The following is a 20,829-nucleotide window of genomic DNA, read 5'->3' as shown; positions in this document are numbered from 1 at the left end:
CAATTCCATCCAACGCATTGTGAGTCCGAAAGAGAACATGTATCACACGGCTCAACTGATACTAGTATCTCACTTTCCATGACTTCCGAGTCCTTTGTTAGTTACAACCAACTGCTTTTCACTACTCTTTCATGGGCCTGATTCCCGATGAAAAGGCGGAAACATGAGCGGCTTCATGAACTTCAAGCTGTCAGCAACTTGAGCACGCTAAATCTTCAATTGCAGCTTTTTGGAATAGGATGGGACTATTTCAGAGCTTCAAAACCAGACATTTCCACTCTCGTTTCAAGCCTCTCTCTTGGGCCTGCCCATTGGCTCACGTTGGGGTCAAAACTCTGCAAGCTGACGTGTTGAAACGCCGGTTTATCACCCTCTGACATATACGATGGGCAATACATCAGTAGTTTGCTGGCTTGCATGAACGCATAAAAGATAGATTTTTTGATTGGGTGTACGCCAATACAGAGGGCTGAATACCGTCACGGGATTTCACCTCTCGCGTGGGGAGGTAGCTAATCAGTCGTTGTAAATACCGACCCGGGGTACTCTGTGGATATGTGGTGCATGGTAAATTATGTAGGGTAGCGTATTGAGGTGAAATACTATGCAGGGTGAAATACGCATGACCAAGTGGCGGGCAGCTGTAGCGAAAGTCCCAACAAATGATGAATGTGAGAACCATACACACTGGGAGGGCAGACCGGGCGGAACAGTCACCTCACCTGCATCATTGGGTACGAGCTTGATCAGTACCCAGGTGTGAATGATCCACAGTTTCTCCGATCTGAATACATTCCGTCAGGAATACTATGAGTGTTCATAGCATCATGAAGACTATTGTTCGGAAGCTGGAGGTCTTTTATGAACCTTTGAATATGCCAACAACTTTGATAATACTAGTACAACCCCCCATTTCTTGGCTCTAAGAGGGGAATTGTGAAATATTCTCTAGATCCCATTTCTGAGAGACTAGTAATGAGGACAGCTATATACGCTCTGGGGAGTCAAGGAATAACTTGAATGCTCTTCTTTGATTCAAGGCAACTCCTTTCAAATTTCTGTCGAGCAGTTTCTTATTGCTAACCTTCAGCCCCTGTTCGGAGTGGAAAAGAAACATAGACAGGTGCTCTATCATTCTTTATCTACTGTTTTCACCTTCTCTGCCCTCCGTCCCACTGCAGGTCGCAACAAAGGTACTGATACCACGATCGCCATCGCCACCTAAGCGTCAAGCCTTATTTTTCTTTTGACACATCTAGCAAGTAGTGCAAGACGTGTGGCTTGAACACAATTTCTTGAAGCTTCAAACGCGCTCTCCCAACTTGAAGAGCTCTGTGATAAAACTCGGCATCAGCACCGTGACGCCTACCAGTCGAAGTTAGACATTTAGATGGTAACAGCATCGAAATAGAGATAGATGAAACCTAAGGCTAGATATAGCCTGGTATTAGTGTAGTAGGTTAAATTTCAAATACAATGCTATTGATTTGTTGTGAAGCTGAGCCACGTGGTAGATCAGTGTTATACAAACCTTGGAATGATCGTTACTCCAACTCCACGCTCCAGCCTCAACTCAGCCACGCTTTGGGTATCACTGCAGCTGTTCTTTTGCCTGATGAGGCTGAACACCATGCCTCAGGCCTCTGCTACATGTAATTCATCAACCGACGGACCCCAAAATTTTCCTGGCATCACGAAATATCGCTCATTATGGTTGATCCGCTCTCTGTTGCCTCAGGCATTGCCGGGCTACTTTCACTTGGAATTCAGGTCACCCAATCCTTAGTCAATTTCTACACAGCATACAAGCACCAAGACGCCGATGTCGCAAAGATAACTCACAATATCGAGAATCTTCAGGCTCTTTTTAGAGCACTTGATGTCGCAGTCGAGGAACGCCGCTCGCGGCCCGACACCAAAGATTTACTCCGGGAAGTCGACAAGGCAGTGCAAAAATGTGCGGAAGTTATTACCGACCTCCAAAACGAATGTGACCGCTTCCACAAAGACTCGGCCGCTGGTTTCAAGGACCGCGTTAAAACTGTCGGGCGCCGTGCAGCCTATCCCTTTCGGAAAGGAACCCTGTCTCAACTCGAAGAAGACGTCGGTGTCATACGTGAGAATCTGTCATTTGCGATGAGTATTCTGCAGCTGAAGAGCCATACTATGATTCAACATGACATATCGGACATCAAGTCGATTGTTGAGCGAATAAATGCTAGCCAAGTCTCTTTCGCAATTCGTTCCTGGCTTAAGGCGCCGGATGCATTTCTGAACCATAACGCGAACTGCGCTAAATGCCATCCAAGCACTGGTCTCTGGTTCGTTAATGGCCATAAATTTCAAGATTGGTTAAAAGAGGAGAACTCTTTTTTATGGCTGAATGGTTTTGCGGGATGTGGAAAATCAGTTCTCTGCTCCACAGCAATTCAGTATTCCTTTCATCATATGCAGCAGAAGGATGGTGCAGTAGGAATTGCGTTTTTCTACTTCTCATTTAGCGATGAACAGAAACAAGACGACAACGGCATGTTACGCACATTACTTCTGCAATTATCAGGACAGCTCGGGCGAGATGGAGAGAGAGATCTAGAGCAACTACAGGAATTATATCGTTCTGGATCGCCCCCAGTCAATGTGCTACTTGACTTGCTACAACACCAGCTCAAAGAATTCAGTAACGCTTATATTTTGATCGATGCTCTAGATGAGAGCCCACGGGACTTGAAAAGAGAAGGCGTTCTAAGAGCGATAGAAGCGATACGCGGATGGTCAATACCCGGTCTTCACTTTCTAGTGACAAGTCGTAATCAGTTGGATATCCGGGAATCTTTGAACCCTTTGCCTGTTCAAAATATTTTGCTTCGAAACTCAGAAGTCGACGAGGACATAGAAAGCTTTGTCTCCCATCAGCTCGAGAACGACCGGAAGCTACAGAAATGGAAAGTCCGCCACACTGAGATCAAGGAAAGGTTAACGGCAGGTGCACAAGGAGTGTAAGTATTTAAGGATGAGAGACTACAACATGATGACCTAAATCTGATTAAGATAAAATATAGGTTCAGATACGTTGAATGCCAGTTCAACGCATTCCGGCGAGTGCGAAACCGGAACCAGCTCGACGAATGTCTGCGCAGCCTGCCCCGTGATCTCGATGAAACATACGAGCGGATTCTTTGCAGTATACCTCATGAATATGTGGACGATGTTCACCGGGTCTTGACTCTACTATGCTTCTCCGCCCGCCCTCTCACGATATATGAGTTGATCGATGCTCACGCCGTTGATCTACTAAATGAGCCACCGCGGCTTGATCGTGATGGTCGCTCGTACGAGCAGCATGATCTTGTCGACATTTGTCTTGGTCTTGTTGAGGTCGTGGTCACAAAAGATGCCTCAGCCAAGAAGGAACAGACTTTGATTGCTCGTATAGCACATTTCTCTGTTCAGGAGTATCTTCAATCAGAGCGCATTCTACAGCAAGGCTCCAAGTCTTTTGCCATGCAAAGTGCCCCCGCGAATAAGGAAATAGCCCACATATGCTTGGTGTATCTCCTGGAGCCATCTCTCTCGGCCGGGATATTTGATGTGGCAAATACAAGCCTCCATTTCGCCCATTTCGCAGCTAGGCATTGGTTTGATCATTATGCGGGTTCTGAGGAAGGGCAAGCTGACGTCGAGCCACTAGTTCTGGAGCTTTTGGCAGAGAATAGAGCGGCCTTTGTGACATGGATAAAGTTACATGATATGGACCAAACATTAAATATGAAAAAAAAGAATCGGCTCTACACCGGCCCCGAGTCCGCTATCGCAGAGTCTCTGTATTACGCAGCACTTTTGGGATTGGAATTCGTTATTCACAGCCTCCTGAAATGTGATATCGAAGATACTAGGAAGGCATCGGATGCAATAAATACTCATCTCGGATTTTGCGGCAATGCACTCCAGGCCGCATCAGCCAATGGCCATGAAAAGGTGGTAAAACTGCTACTTGATAAAGGTGCCAATATCAATGCCCAAGGTGGTGTTTATGGTAATTCACTCCAGGCCGCATCAGCCAATGGTCACGAAAAGGTGGTGAAACTGCTCCTTGATAAACATGCTTATATCAACATCCGAGGTGGGCAATATCATAGTGCACTCCAGGCTGCATTAGTGAGAAATCACAAAAGGGTGGTACAACTGCTACTTGATAAAGGTGCTAATACCAACGCCCAAGGTGGTTATTATGGTAGTGCACTTCAGACCGCAGTAATCCATTGTGATGAAGAGGTGGTACAACTACTACTTGATAAGGGTGCCAACGTCAACACCCAAGCTGGTCATTCTGGCAATGCACTCCAGGCCGCATCGGTGACTGGCAAGATAGTATTGCTGCAGATGCTGTTGGATAAAGGTGCTAATATCAACGCACAAGGTGGGAATCATGGTAATGCACTTCAGGCTGCATTAGCCAGAGGCCACAGAAGTGCAGTGCAGCTACTACTTGACAAGGGTGCCAACATCCATGCCCAAGGTGGGGTTTATGGCAATATACTTCAGGCCGCGGCATTCAATGCTGATGAAAAAGTGGTACAAATGCTACTTGATAAAGGTGCCAACATTAACGCCCAATGTGGTGCTTATGGCAATGCACTCCAGGCCGCATCGGCAACTGGCAATGCGATATTGCTGCAGATGATGTTGGATAAAGGTGCGAACATTAACGCCCAAGGGGGTTTTTATGGCAATGCGCTCGAGGCTGCATTAAAAAATGGACACAAAATATTAGTCCAAAAGCTGGTGGAGGGAGGAGCTGACCTTGATTTCAAAGATTCCAAAAATGGGCGCACATCACTGGTACGAATGGTGATAGGCGGCTACCCTGTTATCAACAAACCTTCGCTCTGGATAAATAAGGTTGGGCTTGATGTGAAGGACAATTGTGGTCGAGGTCCATTCTTTTATGCAGCCTGGTACGGATATGCGACTTTTGTGGGCGCGATTCTCACTGCTGATGATGTTGACCCGGACCGGAAAGACCATTATGGATTAACGCCGCTATCAGTAGCTGTGCGACACGGCCATACGGAGATAGTCAAGATGTTACTGGCTACGGGAAGCGTCACTTGTGACTCTCGTGATTGTTTTGGACGGTCCGTGTCTTGGTGGGCTAAAAGGATGGGGAACCCAGATGTTCAGGAATTGTTGGCGGACCATTCCAAAATCCGAGGCATACCGATATTTGATGAGAATTTTGATGAATGGTCAGCACCCAATCACCCTATAAGAAGATGTTGTGATTCCTGCACCTTGGATATAAGCAAGGACACTGTCTACTACCGATGCAACATTTGCGATGGGGGTGATTTTGATGTTTGTATCACGTGTTATGAACTCGAGGGACGTTGTTTGCAGGACGGTCATTACATGTTTCGGAAGGGGAACGATGGAGTTTTAGATTAGTCCTTCACGGGGTACAAAAGTGGGACACACCTGGGTACACGCCCTCCACTCTTTCGTTGCCAGTTTCAAGTTTCAAACTGATCACTACGTCACTAGTACTAGGTACTAACTAGTAACTATTTATAGGTAGACCTGGAGTATTGTTAAATTTATTTTGGTTAGTTTGGGCGACAAATTTCAGCATATACCTATGTTGTCGGCTATGAATGTCATGTAAGGAACTTGAAAGAGATGATGGTACTAGTATAGACGTTTTTATCCAACTTGGAAGAGCAGCTCTGTAAAGCCTCTGCAAGAGATTTAGTTTTCATGTCTTGCGCTGGAAAGTGGGGTATCATAAGGCGAACCCGTAGAGCTCTATGGACCTCAGGGCCTTCTTCAGGCCTCTTCCAGCTATCTCATGATGCGTCACAGTAGAAGTGCTGACGGGTAAGGGGTCTTTCTTCAAAAACATGATCATGGGGTTGGAAATTGAACATGACTGAATAACTTGAATCAATTTTGCATTCGTCTCTTAGACTTACAAAATTGGTTGTCCAGAGTTCACTGATATTCACCCCACCTGGGCACTTTCAGGAAAACTGAAATAGATTGATCTTTCTACGCGTGTTTGAAATTTGAAAATTATTTACTGAAAATGCAATCCGTTCTACGTTCTCCTTTTTCATTCCCATTCCGAGAGCGAGCCCCAACTACTCGGCCTGCTTTCTGCAATCCCGCCAAATGGCCACGACGCGCCTCAACTTGGTCAAGCCGATAACGAGGAGGGCTATAGTAAGAAATGATGTGATCTCGAGAAGGTATCGTGCTAAAAATTTAGAGCAATGGAGCAATAATTGTCCTCGATTATTTTGGTATACTGTGAATCCGAGGATGTTCCTCGCCAGTGCTCCTACCAGTAGTACGGGGGTAAAAAGGGTATTTTAGTTTCTTCCCTTTCACAATTCATATTCATGAATTCAGTAAGTGAATCACAAGCTTCAATGGCACATCGAACTTGGAGTTATCAGGTACTTGGGTAAATTTCTTTCCCCATAACTGGCTTTGAAGTTGTTATTTAGGGGCTCAAGCACCTCCTAGTAAATAATAACGCACACGCCACGTGAAACACCTGGCATCAGAACAGGTTCCAAGAGAAACCTTGAAAGGATCTGAAATGTGGATAATCCAAGCTATTTTATACTAGTAATAGTAGTTCTGCAGTTGTTACAACCTTGGAAGATGAGGATAGAAGTTGCAAACTGGAGATATCTGGACATTTTATTCTATGGTTGGATATCGACAAAATAGACAAAGGACTTCAACTTGAAGTTCCTCGAACCCTCTGCGAGGGTACTTCTTTGTTGAAACGCCACAACTTCTCGATGGATCAACGAATCCGTTTTCTGTGGGTAGGCACGACCCACCACTCGACTGTCCAGGCACATCTCTTCCAAGTTTTGATGTTACCGATGTCCGCTTTAACTTGCCCGAATAGCAAAAGTTTTACAATGCCAAAGAATATGTTCACTAGATCTGTGAGTCACTATCAGACTACGCAAAGTAAGACTTGGAAAAGGCATCCAATGGGAAAAGTGAGAAAGGAGAAATCAAGGCAAAGCGCTATTCCTACACCTGGGCATGCAAGCGACAATCTACGCGGCAAACCCCACGCGATCAAGTCGCACGGCCTCCAACCCATGACCATGCAGGAGTAGCAGACTTGAAAATCCGCCCAGCAGGCCAAGCACAATGACCAGGTCCCCCGAGATTAAGCCCAGGTAGATCTAGTTCCAAGGGCTCCTATTGCAACGCGATATGCGTCTATGGCCCAGTCGGAATGTTTGTGCATGGACCCGTGATATGACAGGCTGCGCCTCGATGTAGAGAGAGCCCGCGGACTGGTCTTGGACTTACTTTCACCTAGGTTTGGGTCTAGATGCTTGGATTACCTGGCCTCACCTTGACCGACTTGCAGATAATAATAGACATTGTTCGAGATCGATTGAGGCCTTGCGGGAGGAAATCCAATGCGCGTCGCAAGCAAGAGGCAAGGATTAGGCTCTCGCGGCCTGAATCTTGCCGGTCGTGCGTGTGTTTGTGCGTGTGGGATGGAGGGTTGGGTAGGTTATATCATGTTGTGATATGGTGAGCTGAGACTTAGCGAGTGGGAGATGGCGTGGTAGTTAGGGATATAGTAGGCAGGAGAGCTCCGCGGCGTGACTTCCAGACTAGCCTGGGCTTAACATTTGGGCCGAGAGGCACTAAGAAAAAAACCTTGATGACTTGAATTTACCCGGCAGTCATTGAGGTACTCTGTCCTCCGTCCTCCGTCCCCGTAGAACTTGCCTATACTCAGCCTCGAAAGCCAAGAGGCTGACAAACATCCCATGCTCAGATAAGCGTGTCCCCTCGCAGCAGCGCATACTAAGACAACTGGCTGGAAAGACATGCCACCATAGCCACCATACCACCAATAGTAACCTCGCTCGGTATTCCACCTTCACTGAATGGATACATCGTGTCTCTTCGGCGCTCAATGACGAAATCAGCCGTGTTCAGTCTTCACCCGGGGAGGTCAAAACAGTATGAATGTCCGATTCGAAATGTCAAGCTGAAACTCTCTCCCCCATAATCTGTACTGATCACCGTTGCGAGGGATCGAGCTGCCTCGCTGACTCGGGATGGAACAAAAGCGCACGAGAGCTGCCCGAACATGACACATCAAAATTGACAGATAACAGTCACCCTTATTCGGTCCTGGGGATGCTTACCGCTCCACTTCTGGAGGATCGACGTGATCACTGTGGTTGAGTTGAAACTGCGTCGATCCGTCGCGAGGCTTTTCGCTCTTCCGCCGCCTATGAAGAGCCGCTTTGGCAGCCTCGGTGAAACGCAGCGGCAATCGCGTTCTCGAAAAAGTATTTTCTGCAAAGTTGCGACATGGACCCAACTTGGAAATGAAAGAAAGGATCCCACAGTGGATGTGCTCATGGTAACCACGATGGAATCACCGTCATCGTGGAGAATGGAGACTATGTGTTCGTCACTCCATTGGACTGTCACTAGTGCGCGATCGTCCGGGCCCAAACCCCCTGAAATTGAGACCGGCGGGCCTCTCGGTCACATAGGCGGTGTTAGCGTTTCGCACTATTGTGTGGAAGTGTGGTCTGGTCAAGGCACAAAGATAGAGACCATCGATTATACAGATCAGCACGCGCAGTCTCCGTGTTGCATGTATGTACGGAGTACGGAGTAACGGAGTACTTAGGCTATGTATCTAAGGCGGACCATCGTCCCTCGTGCAGGCCTGTCCCGCGGTGCTGGAGACATTTCCCATAGCCACGGACAACAGTTCTTTGCCCGGGCAGTTGGGCGCAGGGCACCCTCGTCACCTGCAGGGCCCGACTGATGGACCAGCTGCAGGACGACGTGGCATTCGAAGAGACGGTGGGAACACTGGGGGGGGGTTGTGCTCCACGAGATGGTGGGTGTGAACTCCGTCAGCCCCATCGGCCACTCCAGAAAGCCACAAACAGTCATGGAGAGCCAGAGCAAACTTCTTGGGACCAGGGGAGGCATGGGAATACTTGACATGGGGGCATGGCCATAACTGTGGTAGGCGATGGAGGGCTCCCGCAGTAGGCGCTTTGGGGGCTGCATCGTAGAAGTCTCAAGTCTCAACGCCGCAGCTCAGGGGCTCCTGTAATTCGTCTGCGCCGCCAAACACATCAAACGCACTCAAACACACCAGCCGGGTTGTCCTCGGGGCGATCCGGTTCGCTGCCTCACTTTGAACTGTTTTGTCCCCGTCACCGCCCGAGCTGCAGCTTCACATCGACCAACCAGTCGCACAGAATGCATACAGAATCAGGGAATAGTCAGCGAACGGTCCTGTCACATCCCCCCGAGTGCGGAAATGGTTACAGAGTAGTCCGTACAGACACCACCCATCAGGACAGGACAAAATGCAGAATGAGCCACCTGGAAGATGGAGCCACTGGTCTCCCGTGATGGTCAGATCGTATTGGTAGGCAGTGCCCCCGGGGTCCAGACCTCTGGCCCACTCGATGATTGACGTCCCCAATGCCGTCTTGGTCTTCGATAGAAACCCTTCTTCGTATAGTAGTGTGGAGATCCTAAGAACGTCCTTAGGGGCCCGGTGCTTGGGGAATTCCTCCCGGGACTTTTGCATCAATCCTTCCCATCTTCTTCTTCTTTTTTTCCTTTCCTCCTCATGCTGCCCAATCCGGCCCATCTATATGTGCTGTGATATAATTCTGACTAGCCTGAGATCCATGATCCATCTCTTTTAACCCGCGCTCCGCCTCCATCGTCTTGTTCATCTTATCGACCCGCCGATCTATCGTCGCATCTCGATAAGATCGGTTTCAAGACCATCATCGTAGGTTGTGCCAAATTTCCAGTGCAGAGCGCAGAAGCTCGTTGGCAGTTCTCATGCACTGACCATGCATATAGATACTACCTTTACCCCGGTTCCAACCCCATCCTTTGCATTACTGATAAACAGTCCCACCAACGACCAGAGGCCCCTCCCAATCCTCGCGACATGGCTCTCCAGGCCGACGAGGAACTATTCAAGAGTGCCATCTCTGGGTATCGCGATGCATTTTTGGTTCGGCACTCCCACCTTCCGGAATCCGAGCGCAATAGGCTCTGGAGCCAACAACTCAGCCAGTTCATCCCCGTCGACCAAGAAGACGCTGCGCTTGGGAAACCTGGCAAACGGACTCGACAGGATGCCACCCCGCGGACACTCCCTGGTTCTGGCCCTCCGCAGGCAAAACGACGAGCCACCGTATGTGTGACCTTGGTCTCTTGCTCCTCCTCTTCCCACTCCTCCACTGTCCCGTCCTCTCCTGCACTTCTTCCCTCCCATCGCCAGCCCAGGATTGACAATTGGCAGAGCCCGGATCTCCCCGTGACCCATGAACTGCGGCGCGCACTTTCGCAATCGTCCCCTCGGGATGCGCCCCGACAGGGTGCGCCGCTCTCGAACACAGGCCAAGGCTCCTCTTCCTATCGACACACGCCCATGGTGCGCTCGCAGAGCCAGCAGATCCCCGTCTCTTACCGGCACCCGCCGGCTGGGGTGACTATGGGCAAGCGACAATCCTTCGGACCGGGCCAAACGAAACGTCTCGATCATGTCGATGAATATTCGCCGTCCGAATATGCGAAGCACTTGGATGACCCCGACAACCAGCCCCAGCCCTACAGATCCGCTCTGTCTCTGGGGCTGGCGACTGGATCGACTGGACCGACCCCATCTCCGGTAGCTGCAGCTGCAACATCTGGTGTATACCACTCTGGACAGGCATCCCCCCCCGGCTGATCCTTCCTCGACGGCCGTTGAAATGACTCGGAGCGGAACCACCGATACCATTATCGACAGCTTTGACATGTTTCGGTTCAACTCGACAGGACCGCGGGCGGATTTGGACCAGACGTACTCCATCCCGCCGGAGTGGGTGCCCACGGCCACCTCTGGTATCTCGTATCAAGACTCTTTCCCTTCATCCCTCTATCCTGACTTAGATCCCACCACCTCTTACCCATTCTCCTACCCCAATTCCACCCTCTTCTCCACCTCTGCACCCACCACTACCTTCCGGCCACCAGTGCCACCCGCATTCATCACCAAATCGGCGGGTATGAGACCCTCGCTCTCAAGCTCGAGCTCCGACTCGGACGAAATCATGCCACCCTCGCGCGCGATCCGCCGAACCCAAGAACAAGTCGCCCATGCAGCTCGACCCATCGCCCCCAAGCGAGAATCACATGACAGTATACACAGCCAACCAGAACCCAGAGACAGCAACACGCACAGAATGCTCCGCATATCATCCACCGACGGCACAGCCAAAGAAGTCGCCGCCATCCCGAAAGCCTCGGTCCAACGCCCACCCCGGATAAAGACATACTGCCATATCTGCAACGACCAACCAGAGGGCTTCCACGGCGAGCACGAACTGCGCCGACACATCGACCGCGTCCACGCGCCCGTCCGCAAGGTCTGGGTTTGCGTAGATATCTCGCCCGACAAAAGTTTCCTCGCGAACTGCAAAGCTTGCCGCAACGGTAAACGGTACGGGGCAAACTATAACGCCGCAGCCCATCTTCGCCGCACGCATTTCAACCCATGCCAGCGCGGCCGCGGCGGTCGTGGCAAAGACAGCGAGAAACGCGGTGGTAAGGGCGGTGGAAATCATCCGCCGATGGATGTGCTCAAACACTGGATGGTTGAGACGGTCGAACAGGCCAATGAGAATACTCCGTGTGATATGCTTCCCGACGGATTTGCGGATGATGGGGGGTATCCGGCTTCGTTGCCGCCGCCCGATCTCACTTCTGATGCGGCTGCGATGAAACGCGCTGTTGCGGGAGGTATGGCTGCGAAATCGCTGGGCGAGGCGGATATGCATGCGTCGGTGGGCATGGAGTCAGCGCTCATGCATGGCTTTGAGGCGTATCCTGTTTCCGCGTCGTTTGACTTGGATGCGACTCTTGATACGCCGTTTTATCTTGACTCGCAGCCTCTGTCGTCTGAGTATGATTCGTATGTCATGTGAGCTGATCGTAGTGCTGTATTCACCCCTCCCTTTCTCCCTTTTTTCTTTATTTGCTTTTTCCGCTTTTCTTGGTTCTGGTTCGTGTACTCTATTTTCCTGGTCATATTATCGGTTGGATTGGATTTGAGAATTGGTTGTCTGGTTTAGGATATTGGAAAGGAGTCCGTGATAATTGGTTTGGTCTGGTTGGTCTTGGAAGGAACCCCATGTTCTGCAGCGTATTTGGGTCATTGGTTGGATGGGTATGGATATGGATATGGAGATTTGGGTTTATATTTTGGTTGCCGCTTCTTTTTTTTTCCCGCATTTCATTCCAGGTCATTTGGATCTGGCGCCGCGCTCAGCTACTTCTCACGACAGGAAGTATTTTGTGAATCTCCCATCCCGAGGTATTGAAGTGGCCGGGAGCTGCAAATGAGCTTGTTGAGAGATGCGCTGGCGTACTGACACGATGATGATGAGCCACTAATGATGTATCATGAATAATTAATGACATTTTCAATTTCTTCGAGACCAGTTGCACAGGGTCGTAGTCTCCACAATACTGTACGATACACAGCCTTGCAGTGGAGTCTTACTATTAGTTAGTAGTAAGTACACCGTACTCGCGGTAAACTGGATGGAGTGTTCAGCAGAGTCGGAGTACCGCCACAGGGCAGCCACAGGCAGCAGCAATACAGGCGGTCTGGTCCAGCGTGGACGATCGACCGAATGGGGGTAGTTCGTGCAGCAGGAAATAGTGTGAGTGGTGGGATGCTGAAGGAAGTGGGGAGAAGTGGAGGACATAGTGACACGGTGGCGGGTGGGAAGACCAATCATGTGAATCTTAACCGGTCAAGTGGATAAGATTAGCCACACTAGTGTGGCTGACTGCGTTGGCTTGTACTGTAGGGCTGCGTTGTGGCTGGGGTTACACTGTATTTACTGTACTGTCCTCCGTGATCCTTAGTAGCCCTGTAGATTGGACTAGTAGGATATTTGGGAGGAAAACCAGGGATCGGTGGATCTAGGCATCCATCTCGGGGGTAGTTAGGCACAGCCATTCTATTCTAGAATCAGCAAATGCCTCGTATATTGCTACCCAGGTATGTAGTATCTTGTCTGTATACAAAAGATAAAATATAAAATACCAGTTCAGCCCTGCCAAGCCAATTCCGGGCCGAACAGATTTCCGTACTTTCCCTGCGTAAATACAGAGAAGGTACTACGTACTCCGTACCTTCCCCCCCCAAGTCGATTCAACGCTACCCGGCCTTCGGTAAACTTCGTCTCCTCTTCTCCTCTTCACCTCTTACCTTACCTCCTCCCATCCAGCTTCATCTTCGTCCTTCTTCACTGGGCTCTCCTACTTCACTCAGCTGAATCCTTGTCGACTTCAAGCCCCTTTCCTCACTTTCAACCAACCAAAACACCCCAACCAGGTACGCCCCTCCGATCTTTGTTTCCCCCCAGCGCCGGTTCTCCTGTCGCGACCCCGGTCTGGTCCCCGCCTTTGGTCCAGATTTGGTCTTTTTGTTGCCAACTCTCTCTCTCTTTGAAGCTTCATTGCCTAATGCGCTTTCTTTATCTGATAGGTCCTCCTCCGACGCCATGGCTTCCCAAGGTTATTACGGCCAGCAGCAGCCCCAGTACCCCCCCGCAGGCGTGAGTCGACCTTACATCTCCCTTCTGCTACCACATTTCGCTCGCTTTTGTCGCAATCTGCTCGAAGTTTCCTTCTCCGATCAACAAGGACTGGCGCATCGGTGAATCAGAGCGATGGCGATAAGACCGATATGAGAGACCATGAGTGCGTTGAACATTGCGCTGATTATTATTCTTGGATAGTTACCCTCCCCAGGGTGAATATTACCAGCAGGGTCCTCCCCAGGGCGGCTATCCGCAGTACCAGCAGCCTCAGGTAGGCCTTCCCCAAATCTTGTTTCGACCGCTAGCTAATTGTCATGTTATAGTACCCTCCTCAGGGCCCTCCCCCTGGTCCCCAATACGCTCCCCAGCAGCAGGACAACAACAAGGGTAAAAGTGGTGGTGGCCAGGGCTGCCTCGGTGCCTGGTACGTTTAAATAATTAATCTCCCAGGTTGCGCATAACTAATTTGATATGTCTCTTCTAGTCTTGCAACTCTGTGCTGTTGCTTCGTGTGTGAGGAGGGTTGCGAGTGCTGTGCTGAGTGCATCGAGTGCTGTGAGATGTGCTAGACTTGACCGCCGATGACTCTTGACGATACTTTTCTTCTTCACGGCGTTCGCGTTTTCCAGATCCGCCCAATGGGTCTCGGGGGCAGATTTTCTTGCACACCGCACTCTTTGGATTAATCTATTTCACTTCGAGATATGAGTCCCTCGAGGGATTTCTTGGGAGTCGGTACCAAACATTTTAGTTCCTATTCTAGCCCTTGTTTTGGCTCCTTCAAGTTAATTTGATATCTTGCTCATGTGTTTATAATCATGCGCCATCCGAATCCCTATATTCTTCACATGGACTCTCTATTCCTGAAACAGCCTTCTTTTAACATCACCATACGCTTTTTGTAGGTCCTGCTCGCGGCGCCTCTCTTCCATAAATTGCAACCAAATAAGATTCCTCGGCATCCCTGGTGCTTACCTAGGTATCATCTCCAGAATGTTCCCATTCGAAGACAATTGGTGTTTATTCCCAAGTAGGACTGCGAGCGCCGATCATACCTACTAGTAATAGCTGCCACTCATATGAGGCAGTCGGAGTACGGCATTACATGTACCTAGGTAAATTCCACGTGGGCGCTTAAATTGCTAAATATAGCCAAAAGACAGCGGCCTCTCGCCTGGCCTTCAAGAGGGCATACTAGTATGCCCAGGAGGATATCGCCTCATTCTGTGAATGGGCTAAACATGTCAATCTGCATGTAAGCGCCGGACAGGTACATCCCATTCACAGCTAACGATATCTCTATGCCACTGGCAGGGAGTCTAAGCACAGCCCCCCCCCCCCGGTTGCGAAAGCGCTACATGAAATACAATTTGTACCCCTCCTGCATAATCTGCCCAGGTGGTAGCTATCTCTTTTTAATGAAGTCGAATACTCCATCATGGGCATGGATCAAACAACCCCACCTGATCCTAGAGATTCTATCCTAGGGATTCCAAGGGGCTCTGCCTTCTCTCCATGGATGGCGTGGGAGTGCGGGGACTGTCAAGTTTGCACATTCTCCAGGATGTCATGGGACAGTTGAACGCAGAACGCGCAGGAAATGTAAAAAATTGAAACGTAGTGACATTTTCGATCTCATCGGGGGAACTAGCACGGGTGGATGAGTGTCATGCAAATTCCTGATGCTCCAATTTGAATCTACTAGACTAACCGTCACTCTCTATAATCGATTAGTCTCATTGCAATTATGCTGGGGCGACTGGAGATGGATATTGACCAGTGAGTGCATCGAGGCCTACAGCTAGCTGATGAAGACTGTCTTCAGCGAGAAGGTCAACAATCTCCCCGTAGGTTGATTGGGGAATATCAAAGCGCAGTACGATAGCCAGAGATTAAGGTCCGCGATCGAAAATGTAATCAGCCAGCCCGGCGCATCTACCAATGATTCAATGGATGATGGGGTCACTCGAAGATGTCGAGTTTTTTTTCATATGGCAGATTATTCAAAATAAGATATGATAACGTCCACGACTTATGACTACCTTCACCATTGGTCACAAAAGTCGCGCATTGGTTCGGAAGCCATCGGGTAGCGATGTGATGTTGGTGGGAAGCCTGAGCAACGAGTCGAAAGACCAGAAAACCGAAGATACCTAATAGTAAATGCGAAGGATCCGAAAGATCAACAACTCAATGTTTCAATTTGCAAGGAAGACATGTGTACGATAAAGAGTTGGCTTTTTCTCGGTGGTATAAAATGTATAGATCTATGCTTTCCTTGTGAAACCGATTGTCTTAGTAAACCAAGCGGTTCTCGGAGCGATTTAATTGTATTCAAGGGCTATGTACTGAGCTCGGATAGAGTAGTTATTCATTTAACCATACATCATTTACTACTAGTAGTATTAGTACCTCCTCTTTATACCCACAAACTTCACACAATGCGCGTGAATCAGTATCATTCGTTCATCCATTTCTCGTACCTCCCCACCTTCAACAAGAGGTTCTAGGGCGAACTTGATTGGATTTGCTAGATAGTAATGAATTTTAGAATTGTCTAATGATTTTGCTGTTTATCAGTACTACCTAGGTAGTAATACATCATGTTTAGTAACTTCCAAAAAAAGGTTCAAGTTGAATTCTAATACTAGCTCTGTACTGCCTAAGTAGTAGTAATGGTAACATACCTAGGTATCCACACCTGGGCATAGTATATTCCAAGGTTAGTGCCAGCCCCAAGTCTAGAAATGCCAGTGTCTTGTAAAAGAAAAATTTGCCCTGCCCATATGTCCAGGTGTATCAAACGTTTAACAAGATGATTGGAAAAAAATTACTTGCAATTGCTAGTATGATTTAATCTCCAGAATAGGAAATATTTATATTCAAAAAAACGTACAGCTTCTGCGTTGATGTTCGTACGCTGCCGCGGGATTCACGTGACTTGCCGACTTCATAGCGTCTTCGCCCTTCGACGTCAGTTGAGGTTGTCGGTCCACGCATTTTGATCGCAAGCGCAATTGAATCTTGGCTTGAGGGTTGATTTCGCCAAGTGCAAACTTTTACTTTCCGCTAACCTCACCCACAACCGTGCGCCCATCGCCGCCATCATGCTTTTCTTCAGGTACCCCTCCTAACCAGCCCATCGCGCAACACGGCAAGCTTGAACGCCGCTAACCAAATATCTGCTTCAGCTTCTTCAAGACCCTCACGAATCAGACCGTTACCATCGAGCTCAAGAATGACATTCGCATCCGCGGTATCCTGAAGTCAGTCGATCAGTACCTCAACATCAAGCTCGATGATATCGAAGTTTTGGACTTGGACAAGTACCCGCACCTGTCATCCGTCAAGAACATGTTCATTCGTGGCAGTGTTGTTCGTTATGTGATGCTGCCCCGATCAGAGGTGGATGTTGGTTTGCTGGAGGATGCTACACGGCGGGGTAAGTCAGGCCCTTGATGCGACCGTTGGGGTTGTGGTTGAGGTTCACCCGCCCGGCTCTTGATCCCTTCGGAGCATCTTTTGTGGATCATCAATTGCGACCGCTCATGCTTTCTCGTCGCGATACCTGAAATTCTACTAACTTGCTGTTCTTCGCACAGAGGCCGCCAACCAGGCCGGCAAGGCCCGGTAAACGACTACGATCTTAACGCTACGCCTCTAAAACCGCTATAACCATTCAAATAATACCGCCTTGACGCTTTCTCACGATATGATGTCCTTAGGCTAGGAAGATCGGGGACCTGGATCAGATACCCCCAAGTGAAGGGAGGGGCCGGAGCACCTGACAGGGCGAGGAGGAATCCAATGATGTAGCATACTACGCTATACTCCTCAGTTGGCCTTGGACTCAAGATCTATCGCCTGGGGGTCTTGAAATGGAGTGACCCTGGCCATTTGCGAAAGTGATCCTGTGTGAACCACTTGGTGGCTGATTTGTCTGCATTGCTCATGATACTGTGCCCAATACCCTTTAAAACACACAAACTGGTTTCGAATTATCATTTACTTTGATCTGACAATCATGTATCGTCCCAAACTGCATGGACTGTTACAAACTGTAAACCTGTAGAATTCCCATTTGCGACCAAAGTGTTCACGTGACTTCGCGACGGGCAGCGCGACGGACTCGACGCCACCTTTTCTCCCTTCCAGAACATGCATTTCGACGAGGCCAATTTGTACATATTATTCACAGGACTACCTACCGGAAAACATACGCCCTCGAGTTGACAGATCACATTTATCATTCGCCTTATTCCCAGCCAAACCTTTCTGTCCTGGTCCACTACCATCTACTCAGCGATGGCAGGTTCTTTTGGGAGGAAAGCCTCCACTCCGTCCAAGGGCTTCTCCGCCAAACCCTCCTCCGCCAAACGCAATAGGAGCATCACGACCTTCTTTCAAAAGACCGATGGCCCTCCCGGAGCTACTTCACGCCAATCCCGAATTACGCAATTTGTGACTACCTCACAATCCCCGAGCAGTGGCCGTGGAACCTCAACCCCCTCCCATAATGGAACCGGCGCCAGAAACGACGCGAATGGACTGTTCCTGGAAGATAGGAAGGGTTCAAACAGGATAGGCAAATCTGCTGCTACGGACACGACGGAAAGGACGCGATCACGAACGCCCGACGATATCTGGGACGACGAGAACGAAACCTCGGAGACCGAGGACCTACGATACCACGAGAAAGAATCATCTGTCAAGCGTCAGAAGGTTGATACTGCGGACGCGGCAGTTGATAACACAAGACTAGGTTTATCGACAACACCCAAAGACTCGGTACTAGCAAAGAAAACGAATAAAGGACCGTTTATCGACGAGTCCGACAGCGAAGATGACATGAATGCCTACCGCGATTTGAACGAGGCAGCTCCAGCACCGAATGATACGAATAATGAAATACCATCTCTGATGAATGACGAGCTTTCCAAAGACCTTGCCGAATCCGAGCAGCCGCCGCCGGTAAGAGACGCCACGACTTGTGCAGGAAATGAAGGGTACATGAATTTTGACGAGCTTGAAGAAGACGGATTTATAGGAGAAGAGTTTTTGGACAAACCCTGGGAGAACTCGGATACAGAACAACCGGGTAATGGGCTTGAGTTTGGTGATACCGATGATTTAATAAACGGCGAAACGAATCCTGTGTCATGTCCGATTTGCCAGACAGCCCTGCTTGGACACGATGAATCTGTATGTTGTGATTGCTAACTTGATATTCATCCTTTCGGCTGGTCGCTAATTTATGACAGGAAATAACTGTACATGTGAATGATTGTTTAGACGGAAAGCCCACTTTGGAAACATCTCCTTCAAAAACGCCACGAAAACCACTATCACCCATGTCAGCACCTCCACAACTACCTGAAGACCCGATTGATAGCGATAATTTAAGACGAACAGAAAGAGCTGCAATTGCACGACCTGCCCAGTGCGACCCATATTCTCAGAATGCCAGTGGTGGAGGATCTGCTTCTGCGTTCTCCAAAATGATGGCCGGCAACGCCGAGGATTCCGCTTGGGCAACGGCTGCTTCAAACGAGGTCTCATCTCGTGGCAAGCAGGCTTACCAGAGGACTTGTCCATTCTACAAGATTCTCAATGGATTTGCTATCACCGTTGACGCCTTTCGCTATGGGGCAGTTGAAGGATGCAATGCATATTTTCTCAGCCATTTCCATAGTGACCATTACATTGGTCTCAGTAAGTCTTGGTCTCACGGTCCGATCTATTGCAGTCGACCGACGGCCAATTTGGTCCGCATGAAACTACGAGTCGACCCCAAGTGGCTGGTTGACCTAGATTTTGAGACGCCCACAGACGTTCCTGACACAGGCGGCGTGCGAGTTACCATGATCCACGCCAACCACTGCCCAGGTAGCTCATTATTCTTATTCGAGAAGACCTTCGGTAACGGGCCCAACATACGCAGAGAACGCATCCTCCATTGCGGGGATTTCCGAGCTTCTGCAGACCATATTCGGCATCCAATTCTCTGTCCCGACCCCATTAACCCGGTTACTGGGAAGCCGCGGCAGCAACGAATTGACAAGTGCTATCTTGATACAACATATCTTGATCCGAAATATGCGTTCCCCAGTCAAGAGAGCGTAATCACTGCCTGTTCTGAGCTTTGTGTCCGCTTGAACGACGAAGCTGGCGTCGGCACCGACACGAGTCAGATTAAAGCACCTGGTTTAATGAGTAAGTTCTTATCTTCTGTGACCACCGCTGGCAGTGATCGTAAGAAAGATCAAGTCTCATCCACCGGGGGCCGGTTACTTGTCGTGATTGGCACCTACAGCATTGGAAAGGAGCGTATCTGCATTGGAATTGCCAAAGCACTGGGGTCCAAGATTTTCGCCACGCCGCCCAAACAGGCAATATGTGCCTGTTTGGAAGACCCGGAACTGTCGGCTTTGTTGACCAGTGACCCGCGCGAAGCACAAGTCCACATGCAAACACTGTTTGAACTCAAAGCCGACACATTGGCTGATTACCTTGACAAGCTTAAACCGGCATTTTCACGGGTAGTCGGGTTTCGTCCTACGGGATGGACCTACCGGCCCCCCGCGGGTCGTGTGCTCACCAACCCCACGGTACCTACGGTTCTGCGTGGCGAACACTGGCGGACCCCATTCACGGCCCAGGATTTGACACCCCAGCGTGGGAGTACGCGAGAGAGCGCGTGCTTTGGGGTTCCCTATAGTGAGCATAGTTCGTTCCGGGAGCTGACCATGTTCTGTTGTGCACTCCGCATTGGCAAGGTCATTCCAACGGTGAATGTGGGGAAAGAGAAGGACCGAGACAAGATGAAGGTTTGGATAGATCGATGGGAGGGGGAGAAGCGGAAGAATGGGCTGTTTCCTGTGAGCGAGTGGTAGGGAGGTATATGAGCAGCATACACAGATTATCTACTCAGGCTATTCAAGCCATCTACTATCTATTCATGTCAGTTATTTACATATCTACTCCGTCGTATTCTATTTATGCATCCTTGGATGCACAGCTTCGATATCCATCACGTGCCCTCACGAGACCACGCCAGTTCGCACCTCCTTCCCCTCAGTCATCGCCTTCGCCGGCAGATCCTCATCCTTTTGTCAATCCTTGACTTCTGATTGATCATTTTCGTCAGAAAAATGGAGTTGCTGAGCTAATAACCGAACTCGGG

The 20,829-nt window shown here is 49.4% G+C and overlaps 6 protein-coding genes across 6 annotated transcripts; all 6 read left to right on the top strand.

The window, feature by feature from the left end:
- Positions 1–1,710: 1,710 nt before the first annotated feature.
- N7533_001391 (uncharacterized protein) lies at positions 1,711–5,445 on the top strand (the record flags this gene model as incomplete). The annotated part of the gene is made up of 2 exons (XM_057098041.1): positions 1,711–2,996; positions 3,060–5,445. 2 exons carry the CDS (start codon positions 1,711–1,713, stop codon positions 5,443–5,445), a joined length of 3,672 nt encoding a protein of 1,223 aa, XP_056963177.1.
- Positions 5,446–9,994: 4,549 nt separating this feature from the next.
- N7533_001390 (uncharacterized protein) lies at positions 9,995–10,780 on the top strand (the record flags this gene model as incomplete). Its single annotated transcript, XM_057098040.1, has 1 exon — positions 9,995–10,780. The coding sequence occupies one exon, from the start codon at positions 9,995–9,997 to the stop codon at positions 10,778–10,780; it is 786 nt and encodes a 261-aa protein (XP_056963176.1).
- Positions 10,781–10,802: 22 nt separating this feature from the next.
- Positions 10,803–12,017, top strand: N7533_001389 (uncharacterized protein; the record flags this gene model as incomplete). The annotated part of the gene is made up of 1 exon (XM_057098039.1): positions 10,803–12,017. One exon carries the CDS (start codon positions 10,803–10,805, stop codon positions 12,015–12,017), a length of 1,215 nt encoding a protein of 404 aa, XP_056963175.1.
- A 1,590-nt stretch (positions 12,018–13,607) lies between these two features.
- On the top strand, positions 13,608–14,215 carry N7533_001388 (uncharacterized protein; the record flags this gene model as incomplete). The annotated part of the gene is made up of 4 exons (XM_057098038.1): positions 13,608–13,762; positions 13,845–13,917; positions 13,982–14,070; positions 14,131–14,215. 4 exons carry the CDS (start codon positions 13,608–13,610, stop codon positions 14,213–14,215), a joined length of 402 nt encoding a protein of 133 aa, XP_056963174.1.
- A 2,538-nt stretch (positions 14,216–16,753) lies between these two features.
- N7533_001387 (Sm-like protein LSM2) lies at positions 16,754–17,280 on the top strand (the record flags this gene model as incomplete). The annotated part of the gene is made up of 3 exons (XM_057098037.1): positions 16,754–16,767; positions 16,838–17,088; positions 17,249–17,280. 3 exons carry the CDS (start codon positions 16,754–16,756, stop codon positions 17,278–17,280), a joined length of 297 nt encoding a protein of 98 aa, XP_056963173.1.
- A 671-nt stretch (positions 17,281–17,951) lies between these two features.
- N7533_001386 (DNA cross-link repair protein PSO2) lies at positions 17,952–20,539 on the top strand (the record flags this gene model as incomplete). Its single annotated transcript, XM_057098036.1, has 2 exons — positions 17,952–18,848; positions 18,908–20,539. The coding sequence occupies 2 exons, from the start codon at positions 17,952–17,954 to the stop codon at positions 20,537–20,539; spliced, it is 2,529 nt and encodes an 842-aa protein (XP_056963172.1).
- Between the last annotated feature and the right edge of the window lie 290 nt (positions 20,540–20,829).

This window comes from Penicillium manginii, assembly GCF_028828005.1.
Source record: "Penicillium manginii strain IBT 31320 chromosome Unknown utg000002l:1.0-5564898.0:1.0-5567710.0, whole genome shotgun sequence".
In the NCBI taxonomy this organism is placed as follows: domain Eukaryota; kingdom Fungi; phylum Ascomycota; class Eurotiomycetes; order Eurotiales; family Aspergillaceae; genus Penicillium; species Penicillium manginii.
The sequence above is the reverse complement of the archived record's forward strand: the minus strand, read 5'-3'. Positions and strand labels throughout refer to the sequence as shown.